Source organism: Colobus angolensis, unplaced genomic scaffold (assembly GCF_000951035.1).
Source record: "Colobus angolensis palliatus isolate OR3802 unplaced genomic scaffold, Cang.pa_1.0 Scaffold129, whole genome shotgun sequence".
NCBI lineage: Eukaryota > Metazoa > Chordata > Mammalia > Primates > Cercopithecidae > Colobus > Colobus angolensis.
In genome coordinates, this window is record NW_012114141.1 from 4,381,357 (window position 1) to 4,401,354 (window position 19,998).

At 35.6% G+C, this 19,998-nt stretch overlaps 1 protein-coding gene across 3 annotated transcripts in view; it reads right to left on the minus strand.

The window, feature by feature from the left end:
• TBC1D5 (TBC1 domain family, member 5) overlaps positions 1 to 19,998 on the minus strand; it is a 582,411-nt gene that overhangs the window by 239,114 nt on the left and 323,299 nt on the right. For all 3 annotated transcript variants that reach the window (XM_011933724.1, XM_011933723.1, XM_011933725.1), the window contains one exon: positions 1,894 to 1,996. In XM_011933724.1, the coding sequence (XP_011789114.1) occupies positions 1,894 to 1,996 (103 nt within the window). The remainder of the gene's footprint in view (positions 1 to 1,893; positions 1,997 to 19,998) is intronic.

The following is a 19,998-nucleotide window of genomic DNA, read 5'->3' on the forward strand; positions in this document are numbered from 1 at the left end:
AGTTTGATCATAAAACCTTTATAGAAGTTTTAATATCTACATTTGCCATTCTCCCTTTCCCACAAATTCTATGGTAATTCCAACACATTTAATAATTATTATAATGATGATGATAATAAAAACAACCACAACTACCAACATGAACCTTTGCTTGGCATCAAATGTTAACTCTATAAAGTAATTACTATTATTACCCTCATCTGACAGATACAAAACTAAAGATTAAAAAAGTTAAGGAAATTGTCTAAGATTGTGAAGTTAGTAAATGAGAGAGCTAAGATTCAAACAAAGGAATTTGAGTCTACACTCAGTGCTTTTAATCCCTAAATTGTATTATCTCCGTTAAAATAAGTGTAACGTTTTTAGGCACTCAACTGAAAATAACTGTATCCAGTTTTTTAAAAAAACACATATCTTACTCAGGTTATCACTGGAATGATAATTCATTTAAACATAAAGAAGTAGTATTTTTACTTAAAGTCTTCTCATCCAAAAACTGCTATTTTTCTATTTATTTGATTCTTGCTTTACATCCTTGAATAACTTCTTTTTTTTCTGAGACAGGATCTCAATCTTTCGCACAAGCTAGAGTGCAGTGAATCAATCACAGCTCACTGCAGCCTGAAACTCCTGGTCTCAAGGGATCCTCCCACCTCAGTCTCCCAAGTAGCTGAGACTATACGTGTGCACCACCATGACCAGCTAATTTTGTGGGGTTTTTTTTGTAAAGACGGGGTTTCGCCATGTTGCCCAGCCTGGTCTCAAACTCCTGGGCTCAGCCAATCACCGTGCCTCAGTCTTACAAAGTGCTGGGATTATAGGTGTAAGCCACTGCACCTGGCCTATAGTTTTCTTCATATATTTTTTGTATCTTTATTGTTAATTTTTTTCTAGACATGTTATAGCTTTTGGTTGCCCTTATAAATGCAATTTATTTTTCATTTCCAATTCTAATAAGCTATTGTCAGCAGGTAATTAATACAGAAAAATAGTACTACTGTTAAAAATAAGATAAAATTAGTTCCCTTGGATATTCTATGTATATACAATAATTAAAAATGTATGATTTAGTATATTTGTAGTATGACATGTTTTACCATCCTTAAATCTAGTTTATTTCAAATTAAATACATTGCTTTTACCATAAGTGTTTTCTATTATATTAAATTTAAGTTCAGTGGTCCTGAATTAGCTATACATTATAACTTTTGATTATTAGAGATTTTAAGAATTTAGCTTGAATTCTCACTTCATTTGCATTTGGAGAAATACATAAAAATATCCAACTGTGTGTATTTTTATTAGAACACCATAAACTTAAATAAAAAATGTAAATACATCTGTATATATTAAATAATTTACATTTCAATAATATAGAACAACCCAATAATCTTCTTTGCTTTAGTAATGAGATGAGTCAAATAACAGGGTAACAAAGGAACTAAATACACATTTCAAAAAATTTAAAGAAACTTTCTGAAGTTCTATTACTGATAAGTTTTAAAGGATAATAGGATACTTGATTATTTTTTACATGACATGTCATATATTTATAAATGCTATACTGAAAAATATTTGTACATACAACTCTGAAATTTTATTACTAGATTGCCTTCAAAGATGCTGTTTATAAACAAACTCTCAAAAGTTGAAAGAAAAGACTGAACACCTTAAAGGAGACAATTTGGTGGAATGTCTTATAATGAGGAAGAAGCATATGTGCTTCAATGAGCTTACCTTTCTCACCATGCAGCTGACAAGCAGCTCTCTGATTGCTTTAGCATTATGATACAACTTTGGATACAATAAAGGCTACATTATTGCTCTATCATTTGTCAAGCTGTATAGAAAATTTTGAGTCAATGGATGCCACCTGTAAGATATTTTCATTACCTGTTTATAAAGCAACTGCTCGTTTTCTCTGGCATAACAGAAAAGAACATCTGTAAGAATTTTCCTCACATTTTCTTGTTGGAAAAACTGCATTTCAGGAAACCTGGAAAAGGAAAATACAAGATTGAAACTGACTAACACAGTTTCAAGAATCACTCTCAAATTCTAATCTCGAAGACGAGGCAAGGGCAGCTTCAGATTTTAGAACAAGCCTGTGTTTGCCATGCAACTTATGCCTCTGGTGGGGAATGAAAAAGGGGTGAGGCAAGGGGAAATAATTATATCCCAGAGGTAAATGACATCCTTCAACATACTCACATTTCAAATTTTTTCACATGCTTCATATACTTCATGGAACATATGTGAATATGATAGTTTTTGAATTATATTCTACCTGTCTGTGGATGGGGATTTGCTTTGTTTTAGCCCACTGGTTTTTAGGATAAGAATGTGATTTTGTAAAAGTACTATTTTTTTTTCAAAAAAAGATTGTCATTCTTTTTCCTTGATGTAAAATATCAACACTTCAGTTATTACATATAACCACACTATCAGCTTTTCATCTGCTTAAAATACAGACTTCTAAATATTTCTTTATAATGCAGTAAAACACCACAACTGCAAGAACCCAGAGAAACTGACAGCAACACAATACACAATCAATGTATAAGGGCTGAGAGAATGTCATCTAGTAGTAGTAGTCAACTGGGTTTAATTACAGAGTTTGAACGATAATTTTCAGGCGAGAAAGAACATGGAACATCAGTGGAAAAGGTAATCAACACAGAAAGAAAGATATGGAGGCACAGGAGGCAATGGGTATTTCAAGAGTGCAGCATAACACGGTAATTATTAATCAGAAGGAAAAGACAATTCCATGAAACGCTGCCTGCTGGGAGCAGGACAGTGGGATAGAAGAAAAGGTGGAGCAAAGCTGGAAAGAACTTTGAATGCTGAATTTCCAACTATGGAAACACAGCATAGTAAATCTGTATTTATGAATAAGGAAGTGATAAAGAAAACAGTATTTTAATTTAAGTCTATGGAGGAATAAACCTGAAAGAGTAGCGTAGGAAGGATATAAGAGTGCAATCTAATAAAATGAAATTTAAAAGTCCCAAACCCAAGTAGAAAAGCCTGTGTTCAAATTCATGTTGCATAATTTCTAGTTAGGAAACCTCCAGTGAATGATTGCTTAAATGCCTCATCTGTTAAGAAGGGATACCAATACTGATCTTGTGATCAAGATGCGACCATATGAGAGCACCAAGAACAGTGCCTGACAAGTAGTAGATATTCAGGAATAGAAGCCATTATTATAATAGTATTTGAGTAATGATACTTTAGATAATGAGATTGCAAAATCAGGTGGCTTTGGAACTAAAAATTGAGAGAAAACGTGAGAGAGTAGAGAGGAAGATGACCCAGAGCATGAAGGCATACAGCATTACTGAAACAGAAAAGTATTCCTTAATGAGTCTTTTAAGAGCAATAGTGGCTGTTTTACATCATATTATAATGGTTTACTGCCTCTCATTTCTGGAGACCTCCGCTCTTTTATGCTTCACTCTGCTACTTTGTTGGTGCCTTGGACAGTTATAACTTTCTAGTCCAAGCTCGGTTTTCAGTGAATTATGCTAGAGATCTGTGAAGCATCTTTTTTTCTGGTCCTAATTTTTTAAATAAATTAAGGCCCATTTTATCTTCATCTGTTCATTTGACTTTTGCTTACAACTCCGTTCTGCAACTGCCCACACAGGTTTCGCTTGGTTTTTGTTGTTGTTGTTTGTTTGTTTTGTTTTGTTTTGCCTTTTCTGTGGCAGCAAGGAAGCCTCTTTTTGGGGGGCCAGTAAACAACCTAAGGATCTGAGCAAGCTTGCTTCACATATTTGCATAAAGCTTAATGTGATGATCTCCCAGGCAGTCCCTATCCAGGCATCAGAGTTCAAACAGGGGTGGCATAATTAACTTCTAAAGAAGAGAAAAATTAAGCTGAAGAGTAAGCATATGTCAGAGAAGCCAAAGAAACTGCAGAATGATGTCAAATGCACTGAAGTAGGAAAGAAACACAAAAACTTTTAAAATGACATTTTGGAACAAAAGAAAGTTGCTAAAGCCTTTAAAAATCAAATATCCCAAATTAAAGTAATCAGGATAAAAGATAAGTAGTTAATAAAATAACTTGGTATAGACAAATTTCTTGGGAAACTTAGCCATTAAGTTAAGAACAGAATAATCCTTTTGAAAGGTGAAATTTTCTCTCCTTCTCATTACATAACATAAATTTAACTCTGTCTTTGAGTAGGCTTCATTCCCAAAATTCTGGATCACCTGACTTAATAATTTTGCATGTCCCCTTCCTCATCTATTCTTTGGAAATTTTCTACACACATTGGCACAACCAAATTCTGTGTAGCCGTTACAATCTAAAATTGATTATGAAAGAAAGTACTAAAAACTGCTACATTAACTTTGCAAAGAGTATCCATAAACTATAAATAATTTAATACCTAAAAACTAAAAATGTAAAGTATACTTGTTAAGTCAACTTTAGCCTGAAGCTGCCTCCTTACATATTTTAAGTTCACTCTGAAGGTTTCTCTGTATATTGTGAACACAAGTGGAGCTGTAAACAGACGGTAGCCTACATGTCTGCCAATCATCGAGTTTTGGCCAATCAAATGTAGCCAACTGTTCAACCCATGTTCAAATAAGGCAAACACTAACCTGTGACCAATCCAGCTGTTTCTGTACCTCACTTCTGTTATCTTTATGTCACTTTCCTTTTTCTGTCTATAAATCTTCCACTATGTGGCTGTGCTGGCGTCTCTGAGCCTACTCTGACTCGGAAGGCTGCCCGATTCACAAATCGTTCATTGCTCAATTAAACTTCATTAAATTTAATTCGGCTGAAGTTTTTCTTTTAGCACACTATATATCAATTCCTGGTTTCATTTAAATGCATACTAACCACTTTCAAGATTAAAAACTACAGATCTACAAGAATTCAATTGCAAGTAGTAATTTAAATTGCCTACTTTTAGCAAATATCAAATCAATTGAAAATGTGTATTATGCAGACATAGCATATCTATGCAACAGCACACCAACTATGATTCTGCTCTACAATGCTGAAGTGCTAATTTGTGAAGTTTCATGGCACTCTCTTTGTTAGAAAACTACAACTTGTTCATTAAATGATGAAGAATCCATTGCATCAAATAAGTAAGGTAGAAAGATATAGAAAAGCTCTGAAAAAGAAGTAAAGTTTTCAAAACTATTTCAAAAGTTGGAAAAAGAACTGAAAATCAGAATTTTGTGCTGAGTCTTTGGAAATTATCCAGTCCAACTCAGAGATTAACAGGCAAGTAAACAGAAGCACAGAAGAATAATACCTCTGCCAATGTATCTGGGTAGTTAACAGAACAGCAGCACTTTCCAACTGCTTCCCTAATCGGTTATAAATTAATCTGAGAAATGCATTTAGGTAAAACTCCATGACTTAAGAGTTACACATAAGAACCTAGCTCTGAAGGTTGATGAACATACCTAAACAATAACATATTTCCTACAAAAAATACTTCATGGTCACAGTATCAGGATTCAATCCAGAAGACGTCACATTTATAGGTATAAGAAATATGAGAGAAAAGTACAGTGAGCAGCGTATCTAGGAATAGTAATAATCTGTTTTTGATATGTTGTAAGTTGCAAAATAGCTTCCCTACCACTCATTAAACTTCTAGGTTTTATTTACCCCATGCTAGATGGTGTGGATTCAGGCTAGGTAACATAATTTGAACATCAGTGTAACCCAAGTATCATTGGAAAGGCAAATCTGTTTTTGAAACATAATTAAAAGCACAGAATACTAACAACACTAGATGCAACAATTATTCAGGTTTTGAAAAATCAACAATGACTCTACAGTTTCATGGAAATAAGAGACAAATTTAGAATTAAAACTGTAGAGGTTCCTAATTTATTCAAACCAAAATATCTGCTAGGAAAATAAAACAGAAAGGAAAAAAACCCACACTAAGTAGGAACTGGAAACAAATGTTATTATTAACAGAAAGTCTTTCTTTCTACATTTGTCCATAAAATAAAAATTGAGATGTAAAACAGGTGAGGGTAAAACTCTAAAAATAGAGATGAACAGCAAAGATTAAGTAGTCCCTAATGGAATTTAGACTAAAATAGTCTTAAATCTTTACTTTAGGGTAAAAGTCATATTTCAGTTTAGACTCAATTGATCAGTATTTAAGTTTCTCTCTCAGATGTGTGAAGAAACTGTATTTAAACAAATTTTACATAGTACACAGTAATAATAAGAGCCATCACAAACATTTGGTGTGTAAGTTTGTTTTCTACCTTGAAATAAACCAAAATTGGTAGGCAACATAGGTTTAATTATAAGTTTTAAAAATCTTTCATTATAGAAAATTCAAACATTTATAAAGAAAAGACAACAGTAAACTGAACCCCAATCTACCCATCGGCTAGTTTCATGACTTATCATTTTTTTTACATATATTCCTCCCCAATATTGCATTATTTTGAAGCTAATCCCAGACATCATTATATCTATAAATACTGCAATGTGTATTTCTAAAAGACAAGCACTCTTTAAAAACATAACCATAGGCCAGGTGAAGGGGCTTACACCTATAATCCCAGCACTTCGAAAGGCCAAGGCGGGAGGATCGCTTGAGCCCAGGAGTTTGAGAACAGCCTGGGCAACATAGTGAGACCCTGCCTTTACAAAAAAAAAAAAAAATGTAAAAATAAATTAGCTGGGTATGTTGGCACACACCTGTAGTCCCAGCTATTTGGGAGGCTGAGGTGGGAGGATCGCTTGAGCCTCAGAGGTCAGAGGCTGCAGTGGGCCATGTTTGCACCACTGCACTTTGGCCTAGGCAAGAGAACAAGACCCTGTCTCAAAGAACAAAACAAACAAACAAAAAAAGCAAAAATATCCCATAGTGCCATTGTAACATTACTACTAATAAAAATAATAATCTAGTAATCAAATATCCAATAAATGTTCAAATTTCTGTGACTGTCCAAAAATTCTTAACACTTTGTTAAGAGCCAAGAAATATCTGTCAGTACACTGCAATTTGTTGATATATCTCTTAAGATTCCTTTAATCTACAGACTTGTCCTTCTTCTCTTTTTTATCTTGCAACGTATTTGTTAAAGAAACCAGATTTTTATCCTGTAGAAGCTTCCCACATTCGGAATTTTATGTATTGTGCCTCCATTGTCTTATTTAACGATTCCCCTTTCCCCTGCATTTCCTACAAACTGGCACTTAGACCTAGAGACTTTATCAGATTCAAGTTTTCGACAAGATTCTTCTTGTCTCATCTATAGATGATATAATTTAAGAACACGTTTGCAAATTCTTTGATACTCCTCCCATAGAAAGATGAAAGAGTCCGACTCTCTTCCCTTTGAGTATGTGCTGGCCTTAGTGACCAGTTTTCTCACAAAATAAATGTGTCAAAAGTGGTGCTGGAACACAGCTTCTGTCTGACTCTCTCTGGACACATTCTCAGAACCAGGCCACCATGCTGTGAGGAAGCCAAGCAGCCATATGAAAAGGCCATCTCAGGTGTTCCCACCACAGCTTGAGAGGAGGTCTCACCTGAGAACCAGCTTCAACAACCAGATGGGTAAGTGAGCAAACCTTCAGATGATGCCAGACCCTGGACTTCAAGCTACCGCAGCCAACACCATGTGGAACAGAGATACACTATCCTACTGAGCCCTGCCCAAGTTGTAGATTCAACAACAAAATAAATTCTGTTGTTTTAAGCTTGAGGTGATTTCAATGCAGTGATAAGTTGGTGTTGTGTACTTCCATCAGGAGGCACCTAACATTAATGTATCCCACTTTCGGTGATTCTAACAACTGTTAATGATCACTGCCTAAATCTGATAATTCATTAAAAGTCATAAAATAGTAAAACTATAATTCTATCATATTTTTTCTTCCTTTATTAAGACATAGATAAAATGAAAAAAAATTCCTTCATCAATTTTTAGCTATCCTGAAATACAATTCACATAATTTTTTAAAATCTTACTGATTTCTATTACATTTGGCTCATGGATACATACTGCATTTATTACACAAAGATCTATACATGATAGAATGGCTACTAATTCTGTAACAAAAGTAGTTCATGACAACTAGAGTATCCTATTTGCCATGTGGATATGGTCTCATATGACTACAGTGTGTAGAAGTGAACTGAAAAGTAAGGGATGGAGAACAATTAAACACCAACTTTGGAGCCCCAATAACCAGGAACCCAGGCGCCTGATAGTTGGAAAGACATTCAACAGGGCAATGGTCTGTCATAATACAGACAATAAAGGGAAGGCAGGCAAATACCTGGGCTATCTGTAATGCAGGCAACAAAGAGACAAAAAGAATCTTTCCTAAGCAAGAAAAGGGTTAAGAAAAGAGTAAGATGATAAAGGGTTTTGTCACCACATTATAGTATATAATTAGGTAATTAGAAGTATTAAAATAGACAAAGCATTGGGCCCAGATGAAATACTGAAGATGCAAGTATTCAATAAGATGCCCCAGGGGAAAAAGGAAAGCCCTTGGTGAGGGTTTATAATCATGCGATAGGACAAAGAAGCACAGAAGGACTTGAAGGAACAATAACTGTTGTTATGCCCATATTTCAAAAACAGAAAATCAAAACAAGCACTCATCCAAAATTTTTAAATGAGCTGACGAAAACTCCCTAGAATACTATTAACCACCAAAATAACTGTAATACCTTACTGTGGTTTATTGTTTTACTAAAGAAAAACTGAACAATCAAGCCAAGACCACAACAAGAAACAATTTGATATGGAATAAAAACAGACATACTGAAAGACACAATTCTTTTTCTTCCTGTGTTCCCTATTTTGGTTGGTCATTTCCATTCTCCCTATTCAACCAAACCTGTTTTCTCTTCTTTTCAGTCACATAGCTGGATTTAATTTCCCAGCTTCCTTTTCAGTTAGCTGTGGTCATGTGACCTGAGTGCTAGCCAATGGAATGAGAGTGGAAATTATGTGTCACCACGAAAGACACTCCCCTAACTTCCCCACAGGCAGGCCTCCCTACACATTTCCCCTTCCAGTGGACAGAATGAAAAAGATCATGGGGAAGACCTTGAAAACTCCATTGGGATTGTACTGCTTTTAAAACTATGACTGCAAATTCTTTAATTCTCACATTTCCCTTCTGAGGTAATGGCATAAAAATAACATAGCTTCTACATGGCTCTTTTTCTTTCTTGGATCGCTTGATCTGAAGAAAGTATCTTCTGAAGGAGGACCCTAAAGCAGTGCCTTAAAGAGATCCACACAGAGAGGAACCAAAGTGGATACTCCAGCCATAGTCAAGCCATCAAATGTCTGCAGCTCCAGTAACCACATGACTGCAATCTCATGAAACATTCCTAAGCTACATTGCTCCCAAACTCCTGATCCACAGCAACCATGAAATAATAATTGATTGTTGTTTTAAGCCACTAATTTTGGTTAATTATGTAGCAAAATATAATAGAGGTTTTGATATCTGAAACGGGCGTGCTGTATCAAAAACAACAACAACAACAAAAAAAAAAACCCAAAAAAACAGAAACCTAAATATGTGGTAGAAATGCCTATGGGACTGGATAGAAGACTGAAGGACCTTCAGGAGAGCATGAGTGAGAAATGAAGGCTGTGGGGAAAAGACTATTAGCAAAAGACAATCTGCAAAGAGGCTGCCAGTGAGGGCTTAAATGAAAGTGAGGAAAACATTACAGAAAGTCTGTAAGAAAGACAGAAAGACAGAAAGTCTGGCAATATGATAGCTTCTAGTTATATGGAACACAGAAAATGAATCTGATAAACTGAGTGATCTAGCTAAGGAGATATCCAGGCAGAGTACTGAAGGTACTGTCTGGTTTATTTGTATTACATATAGTAGAATGTAAGAAGAGAAAAAACAAAAGGAGTAACTGGTAAACATAAAGGTGCTAGAACTTGCTTGGTTTAAAAATAAAGCTTTTTCTCATTCCCAGCTTCTCAAGTCAACAAATGATACCAACATTAACACACTGCTTCTGGGCAAAGATCAAATCTACGAAAAAGACAGAAAGGCAAGAACTAAAGATGAAATCAAAGTTGTGACTGTAAAAGCCTTTATTAAGAACTCAGAAAGCTCTAAGATGATGCCACAAAGAATCCTTCAGACAAACAAAAGGTCCTTAGAATTTTTATTTTTTATTTATTTTTTCAGTGATGGTATAAAACTGAATTTACTAAGTGATCAATGATACTTACTGGTTATAATATTGGTGCATAAAATAGCATCCAGTCTTATGCTAACACCTTCTTTCTACATGATCCACTTGCTGTGTCATGTGACCCTTTTTTTTTTTTTAATTATACTTTCAAGCTCTGGGAAACATGTATAGAATGAGGAGGTTTGTTACATTAGGTATATACATGCCAGGGTGGTTTGCTGCACCCTTCAGCCCATCATCCACATTAGGTTTCTCCTAACGTGGAATCTCCCCTAGGCTCCCAACCCCCGAACAGACCCCAGTGTGTGATGTTCCCCTCCCTGTGTCCATGTGTTCTTATTGTTCAACTCCCACTTATGAGTGAGAACACGTGGTGTTTGGTTTTCCGGTCCTGTGTTAGTTTGCTGAGAATGATGGTTTCCAGCTTCATACACGTCCCTGCAAAGGACATGAACTCTTCCTTTTCTATGGCTGCCTAGTATCCCATGGTATATATGTGCCACATTTTCTTTATCAAGTCTATCACTGATGGGCATTTGGGCTGGTTCCAAGTCTTTGCTATTGTGAACAGTGCTGCAATAAACATACGTGTGCATGTGTCTTTATAGCAGAATGATTTATAATCCTTTGGGTATGTACCCATTAACGGGATTGCCGGGTCAAATGGTATTTCTGGTTCTAGATCCTTGAGGAATCGCCACACTGTCTTCCGCAATGGTTGAACTAATTTACACTCCCACCAAAAGCGTTCTTGTTTCTCCACATCCTCTTCAGCATCTGTTGTTTCCTGACTTTTTAATGCTCGCCATTCTAACTGGTGTGAGATGGTATCTCATTGTGGTTTTGATTTGCATTTCTCTAATGCCCAGTGATGATGAGGGTTTTTTTTGTTTTTTTTTTCCCCAAAAGTTTGTCGGCCACATAAATGTCTTCCTTTGAGAAATGTCTGTTCATATCCTTCACCCAGTTTTTGATGGGGTTGTTTTTTTCTTGTAAATTTGTTTAAGTTCTTTGTAAATACCTGGGAGTACAACTTACAAGGGATGTGAAGGACCTTTTCAAGGAGAAGTATAAACCACTGCTCAAGGAAATAAGAGAGGACACAAACAAATGGAAAAACATTCCATACTCATGGATAGAATCAATATCATGAAAATGGCCATACTGCCCAAAGTGATTTATAGATTCAATGCTATTTCCACCAACCTATCTTTGACTTTCTTCACAGAATTAAAAAAAACTATTTTAAATTTCATATGGAACCAAGAAAGAGCCCATATAGCCATGATAATCCTAAGCAAAAAGAACAAAGCTGGCAGCATCATGCTACCTAACTTCAAACTATACTACAAGGCTATAGTAACCAAAACAGCATGGTACTGGAACCAAAACAGATATATAGAACAATGGAACAGAACAGAGGCCTGAGAAATAACACCACACATCTACAACCATCTGATCTTTGACAAACATGACAAAAGCAAGCAATGTGGAAAGGACTCCCTATTTAATAAATGGTGTTGGGGAAACTGGCTAGCTATATGCAGAAAACTGAAACTGGACCCCTTCCTTACACCTTATACAAAAATTAACTCAAGATGGGTTAAAGACTTAAACGTAAGATCTAAAACCATAAAAACCCTAGAAGAAAACCTAGGCAATACCAGTCTGGACATAGGCATGAACAAAGACTTCATGACTAATACACCAAAAGCAATGGCAACAAAAACCAAAATTGACAAATGGGATCTAATTAAACTAAAGAGCTTCTACATAGCAAAAGAAACTATCAACAGAGTGAACAGGCAACCTACAGAATGGGAGAAAATTTTTGTAATCTCTCCATCTGATAAAGGAAGATTTTTAAAAGCATGCCTCACAGCTCTAGCAAGCAGAGATCAGGGATCTGCTAAACATCCTACAGTGTGCAAAACAACCTCTCAAAACAAAGACTTGGTCCAAAATGCTAACATTCCCAAGGTTGAGAAACATTGCATTACAATATATAAACCCAGAGGGCAGAAACAGTATCTACTTATTTAGTCTCCACCACTTTTTGAATAACATTTGAGATACTAATTCATTTATGTTTCTGTCCCGTTTTGCTTCACTAAGTGCTTGCACACTGAAGGTACTTAATAAATGTTTCTTGATGAAGCATTAAATCTAGGCAAACAAGATTAACATAAATTATAGAGTAGTGGAAAAACAGAAGTCCCAGGTACCATTTCCATTTCGGCCATTAACAAGTTATATTTGCTTATTTTTGTCATAGTTTTTCTGAGCTTCAACTTTTCACCTTTGCAAAATAAACGGATTTTACTAGATGACTATTAATGACACAAATGCTTACAATGGGTGCCAAGTACTGGAAAATATGAAGATACAAAACATATGAACTCAAGAAAATCTAGGAGAAAAAAACAGACATCTTACAGATAATTTTAAAAGAAGATAATTACAATAAAATATGCATTATGTATTAAAGAACAGAAGAGGCAGTCTTTTCTTTATTTGAATCTTCAACTTCTAAAACAGTGGCTGACACACAGTAATTTCTCAAGTAGTATTTGCCGAATGAACAAATATACCTACAAGCCTTACAAACAACCAAACCTTTAAGGAAAATTAAGACGATACAATCAGGGACTAGGAATATAAAGGCAATGCAAAAGGAAAGCCTGAACAAGGTTCTGCTTTCTTTAATTTATTTTTTGCAATGAAGAAAAGAATGACATATAGCTTTCATAGTTCATAAACAGGAGGTGAATACTGAATTTTTTAAAGTGAAAAAAAGAGAAAGTAGTAATTTATTGTGATGAAAATGAGTAGGACTCAGCCCAAGAGGACAGCAGAAAAATCTCCAAGAGGTTAACAAGGAAGGTAGAGTAAGAAATCACTATACATTTGGGAAGATTAAGCAAAAACAAAAAGAAGAGGGGGCGGTTTGGGATGACAGGATACAAGGTTGGGAGAAGGCAGGTGTGGCTACAGTTCAGGAGATGGGACCTGTCACCATCTAAGTAGAGGTTTTCATCTAAGGTTCTTTCTAGTTCTACATGCCTGAGTCATGTAACAAGCCCTTTACCCCACTCCTCCACTCCTCCAAAAACATCTTTCTGTTCCTACCATAACGGTGAAAAATTAGGAAAAAATATAAATGTAGGCAGATATACTGTACATGTACTTTCAGTGCCAGATGACACTGTGTCACAAATGGAAATACAGACTTTATTTTGAAGTTTTTCAATAATTAAGAAAAAAATTAAATACAAAGCATTACCCCAAAGTACCAAAGCTGCTTCAATTCTAAATCTGCTGAAATGTTCTAAAAAGACTGTGTTACACTACCAAACAGGCTATGCCCACTGGGAATATTATTTTACTGCTCATCAAACTTTACTTTTTAACCTTCTCATAATCATATAAATCTACAACTATAAATAGTCCTTAAAAATCTGGGCTCATTTAAAACAAAGAAAATCTGAAAAGCAAAAATTCTATTGGTCAGCAGTTCAGAAGGTACCCCTATAACTGTGCTGCCCCTATGTACTACTGCTCCTAAATTCCGAAGATAAGGAGCACCAGGGTGCTAATGAAAGCACTGCAACTATATGTTCTGTAGCAAATAGACCTATATTTTCATTAAAATACTGAAAAAAAATTTTTAAGTTTTTAAAAATCTCACAAATTAGAATAAATGTATGCTAAGAATTTGCACGCTTAAATGAAACAGAAATGGGAAAAATATACTTTAAAACAGTATAGGAGCAGTACAGGAAAATACTAAATATACATATGCAATAGTAATTATTTTGTTTTTACCTTAAGTGTCAAATGAGGAAGGACCACAGGCCATTTGACAGAAGAATTATTTCTCATATTCCTGAAAATCTGTTTTTCCCCCTCTTTAATATTTAAGAAACACACACACAGGTTGCCGACAACTCTTAGAGAGCGGCTTGTGTTGTAGTTTTCACTTTCTCGGCTGTGAACAAGTGCATATGTGAGGGCTGGTCGTGCATGCAAAAGCATGTACTTTGCCTGCATTAAATGAAATCACAACACAACACCAAGTACATCCACTCATTCATGTGTGCCTGCGTCCACCTCGAGGAGACTGAAAATATAAATACAAGCTGCTATTTTGGTGTGATCACAGGAATATGGCAGCTTGTATTTTTTTTTTCTCTTTAACATTTTAACACTGGGCAGATTGTCGGCATTAACACACACCAAAATCAATTCTGCTCTGAAATTGCTTGTAAAATACTTCTTCCCAGAGGAATTTGTTTTTTATTTAAATAAAAAAATGGGCTTGGAGGAAACTGTGTAGGAGATACCGACATTTAGGACATCTTAACTTTGTAAAGTGTGACATCAACGGACCAAATTACTAGGAGAAAGAGAATCTTTAAATTAAAAAAAAAAAATCAATAAATTACTCAGTAAAATCACTTTTGAATATGTTTAACATAGCAAAAAAATTCAAAATTAATCTAGTTTCCATCCACATACTACAGTGTAACATAATAACTACATTTGATCAAAAATTCAGGTAAGACTTATTTACTGTAAAAATTCATGTCGTTTTCTAAAGGAGAGAGAAAAGAAATAAAAGTGAATGTTTCACAGAGGCCATATGTAAAAGTTCAACATGAATAAAAAACAAAATGTAGACATTTACATCATGTATTACACAAAAATATAACAATAATGACTTATCATTCCAATTTTAGTATATGTGCTGCTGAGGTGAGCATAATAGTGAATTGTCTATACACCGCTGTCCAAAGAACTTTCTGTAAGAATGGAAGTATCCTCTATAAGAGTTGTCCAATACAGTAGCCATTATCAGCTGTATGGCTAATGTAGCTACTGTGATGACTAAAATTTTTAATTTTATTTAATTTAAATTTATATTTAAATAGCCACATGTGCCTGGTATCTACCAAACAGTACAGCACATATCTATAATTTTTAAAAAAGAATTTAAAGAATTTTTTAATTTCCCTACCTGCTCCATTCTATTTGCAAGCAATTACTAATGAATCCAGAAAATATCAAATAAAGTTTAATTGAGAAGACAAAGTTTGCTTGCAAAATATCAAACTGTAAGATTTTAAAAACTGAGAAGACAAAATTTGCTTAAATAGATTATGTCTGAAGCATGGCATACATATACACTATAAACAAAAGGAAACAATAAGACGAGAAAGTTACATTTTTTTGAGACAGGAACTCACTCTTTAACTCAGGCTGGAGTGCACTGGAGTGACCACAGCTTACTGAAGTCTCAACCTCCTGGGATCAAATGAGCCCCCCACTGAAGCCTGCCAAGTAGATGGGACTACAGGTGTGTACCACCATGTCTGGCTAATTTCTGTGTTTTTTGTGGAGACAGGGTTTTGTCATGTTGCCCAGGCTGGTCTCAAACTCCTGGGCTCAAGTGATCCTTCTGCCTTGGCCTCCCAGAGTGCTGGGATTAAAGGCATGAGCCACCACACCTGGCCCAAGAAAGCTGCATCTTTAAAAACTCACCATGGAGATATAAGTAAGAAAAAGAATGATTAAATTATGAATGAGCTACCTAAAATGTTAACTACAATAACTGGAAATACGAAAGATCAAATATTGAAGATGATAACAGCGTATCAATAGGCAATCAGATAAACTTTAAAATATGGTCAAAGTTACAATTATAAAAGTCAGTTAAAGAAATTTAATCATTTAATTCAAGAAAGAGGGAAAACACATTTGAAGAAAAGATGAGACTATTTGGCAATAGCTTATAAATATGTTAATCTGCAAATGATGTTATAGATGCTGCATATATATTTTTAGAATAGACCTTGATAGACCAAATAACATACTTCTTTGGCATCTAATATGGAAATGAAATTTTATCCTGAACTCATTATTTCCACCATTTTAAATAATACTGAATTTCATTTAACGTTATAGCTTTTGAAAACATGGCAAAATTTGTTCAGAATAGACAATTCAAGTTCTAAATTAGAATGCTGTAAATGGAAATTCCTTGATTTACCTTTTGATTATCAGTTTTTTCAGTAATAAAAATGGGAACAGTAACAAGCTCATTAGGTTAAGATAAAGAACAGTTAATTGAAATGAATGCAAAACTCTTTGAGGCAAAAAAGGGTTAGTGACATAAAAGAATATTAAAATTGGCTGCAGGGGAAGATAATATTTAATACAGTGACATATCCAGATCAAATACATTAAATGATGGCAGAATCACAGCTCATGAAGTCAAATTATCTTGTTTAAACTCACACTAGAAAGTTGATAATAGCATTTTTTAAAGTATGCTTATGTCTCTGAAAATTTAAAGATGTTCGAGATAATTACTAAAATTGAACAACAGTGATCATCAGTGATAAGATTCACAATCAATGATCATTTATTAAGTATCAACTTGGTGATGAGCAATGAGACAAAAACAAGACTAGGTCCATGCCCTCAAAGGGTTTACTACTAGGTTTGAAAGATAAGACAAGACCTGGTCTAACACAAGAGCTCTTGTACATACTGCTTCTGTTAATGGGACCAATAATCCTGCATTGTAACTTTTTTTTTCCTGTTTTGTCTGTAAGCTTCTTAAGCGTCCATGTCACATTTATCTTGGCATCTCTACAGCCTGGCACACTAAGGAGATTAATATAAATGTATTGAATACACTGGCAGATGGACCTAAATAAATACAAGACCAAACAAAATTAAATAATATTAAAAAGTTATTAAGAAAATTCTACAGAACACAGACTAGGCACAAATAATTTCCAATTGCCAAGACTGGAAAATGTTTCATAAACTCAGGTGATGAATTCAGGCCTTGAATGATGAGCAGTCAGGAATCTAACAGGAAGCAGAGGAGGGAAGCAGCATTCTAGCAGAGGAGAGCATGCAATATTCCAAAACATGGAAAATAGAAAGCACAAAACCTGTTCATTGAATAATGCTAGAAGCACTTGTCTAAAAGGGAACTGGGTATGTATTAGAGAAACTGAGTAAGTCCATTCTTCTTCAGGCCACAGGGAGTCATATAAAGTTTTGAATTAGGCAAATAGAATGATTATAAATGTGCTTTGAGTAGAGTGATTAGGCTATAACACATGGAATGGACTATAAGTGGAAAAACACTAGATCCCAAGAAAACAATTAAACAAGTAAGTGACTGTGGGCAAGAGGAAAAAAGGATCTGAAACAGAGCAGTAAAAATGGAACAGAAACTTATGAATATGAGAAAGCTACATATAATGATCCCCTAATTTGTATTTTGAAACATAAAATACATATCCCAAACCTATCTATCTACTCCTGTCTTTATTACTACATTTTTAGTCTAATAAATCACTAACATTACTTAACCTGAAACACTCCAATAGACTCCTAGTTGCTTTTCCAGCTTCCATTCTTACAACTACCTTTGCCCCACTGCACAGCAGCCATAATTATCTTTTTACGTATCATGCCACTGCTCAGTGTCCTCCAAAAGCTTCCCATTGCAATTGGAATAAATCCTTACTTTTTACTGTGGTCTACAAGACTGTTTGTCTGGCCTTTGCTCTCCTCTCATATTTCCTTCTCTAAAGCACTTGCTCTAGCCTGCCTGACTTCTTTTTGCTCCTCTAAACACTGAGCTCGTTTTTACTGAGAAACTAACTTTGCCCTAGCTACTCCCTCTGTCTACAAGTTCTTGCCCTAGTTCTTCATATGGCTGGCCTTTAAATTTTTTCACATCTCAGCTCAAATGTCATCTTTTCAAAGATGTCTTCTCCAATCACTATTCCTAAAGTAGCCTTCCCACTGGCTACTCTCCTTCTAGCTATCCAGTTACTCTGCTTTATTTCTTCAGAGCAATTATCATCCTCTGTAATTATTCTCTTTATCTATACACGCTTGTTGTCTCACCACTCTCCCCTATACCACACTAAAATATACAACCTGTGATGGCAGCACCCTATCTGTGTTATTCACCACTCCACTCTGTCCCCTGCAGTGCAAAGGGCAATTATGGAACATAGCGATGCTCCATAAATATACATTTAAAAAAAATTATCATCACAAAGCTAGTAAACAAGTAACACTTCATAACCTTATCTGGGCTGTACTTCTATTTTATTAGGGAATTCTTCACAGACTGAAATGAAAAACATATATTTTAGATCATATAGTACCTTATAAAGATGTAAATTTATACAAACTATTCAGCTTTTACAATTAAATAATTTGGTGGACTTAAAATAAGACTGACCACCTTACCTCACAAGTTAAGTATTTGCCAAAAAATTTATATAGAAATGACAAGGAGACTTAATCTAAATGTGGAGAGAGCCATGGGAGAGTCTTCAAGAGAAGAAGATATGGAACCTTCCTGCAATGGTTAATATTGAGTGTCGACTTGATTGGATTGAGGGATAGAAAGTATTGTTCCTAGGTGTGTCTGTGAGGGTGTTGCCAAAGGAGATTAACATTTGAGTCAGTGGACTCAGAGAGGCAGATCCACCTCAATCTGGATGGGCACCATCTAATCAGCTGCCAGCGTGGCTAGAATAAAGCAGGCAGAAAGTGGAAAGAGCAGGTTTGCTGAGTCTTCTGGCCTTCATCTTTCTCCTGTGGTGGATGCTTCCTGCCCCTGAACATCAGACTCCAAGTTCTTCAGTTTTTGGACTCTTGGACTTACACCAGCGGTTTGCCAGGGGCTCTTGGGGCCTTTGGCCACAGACTGAAGGCTGCACTGTCGGCTTCCCTACTTTTAAGGTTTTGGGACTTGGACTGGCTTCCTTGTCAGCTTGCAGACGGCCTATCGTGGGACTTCACCATGATCATGTGAGTCAATACTCCTTAATAAATTCCCCTTCATATATACATCTATCCTAACACTTCTGTCCCTCTAGAGAACACTAGTCAGCGTTCAATTAGGAAAATTAGTCAATACATTTCCCTACTATGGTATCAACTATAGGGCCTCCTAGCTACCTTCTTTGGGTCACTGGTTTGCCATTTTAATTAAAATACACTAGTAGAGATACACTTTAAGAAAAACACTATATGTGTGTGTGTATATATATATGTATGTGTACAGGTATATACACATATGTATGTGTATAATATACATATGTGTATATATGTATCTGTGTATATATCTTGCATTTTTGTAAGAAAAAACCAGAAAATACAGAAGTTTTCAAGAACTAGCACTTTCTTACATAACAAAGCAGAAATGTTCGAACTAAGTAACTAAAAGGATGAACAAATTCCCAGTACCACTGCCTATTTGATGTAGCTATCAGAGTTTTATTTTCCCCCTTTCTTGTTTGCTATTTCTTTAAGTCCATCTGGCCCCCATGGCATCTGACTGTGACTCAGCACCAGTGCTGTGGCCCCTTCATTTCCATTTGGTAACTGTAAAGAGGTTAATTATAATCCTGCTCAAGAGACAGATCAATCTGAAGGTGGCAAGTTTTTAAATATAACTACCTAGCATTTTAAAAAGGAGGTTTGGTTAACAATATATACTGCGGAAAATAAATAGGGGGGCGGAGCAAGATGGCCGAATAGGAGCAGCTCCAGTCTCCAACTCCCAGCGCGAGCAACAGAGAAGACCGGTGATTTCTGCATTTTCAACTGAGGTACTGGGGTCATCTCACTAGGGAGTGAGGGACAATCGGTGCTGGTCAGCTGCTGCAGCCCAACCAGCGAGAGCTGAAGCAGGGCAAGGCATCGCCTCACCTGGGAAGCGCAAGGGGGAAGGGAATCCCTTTTCCTA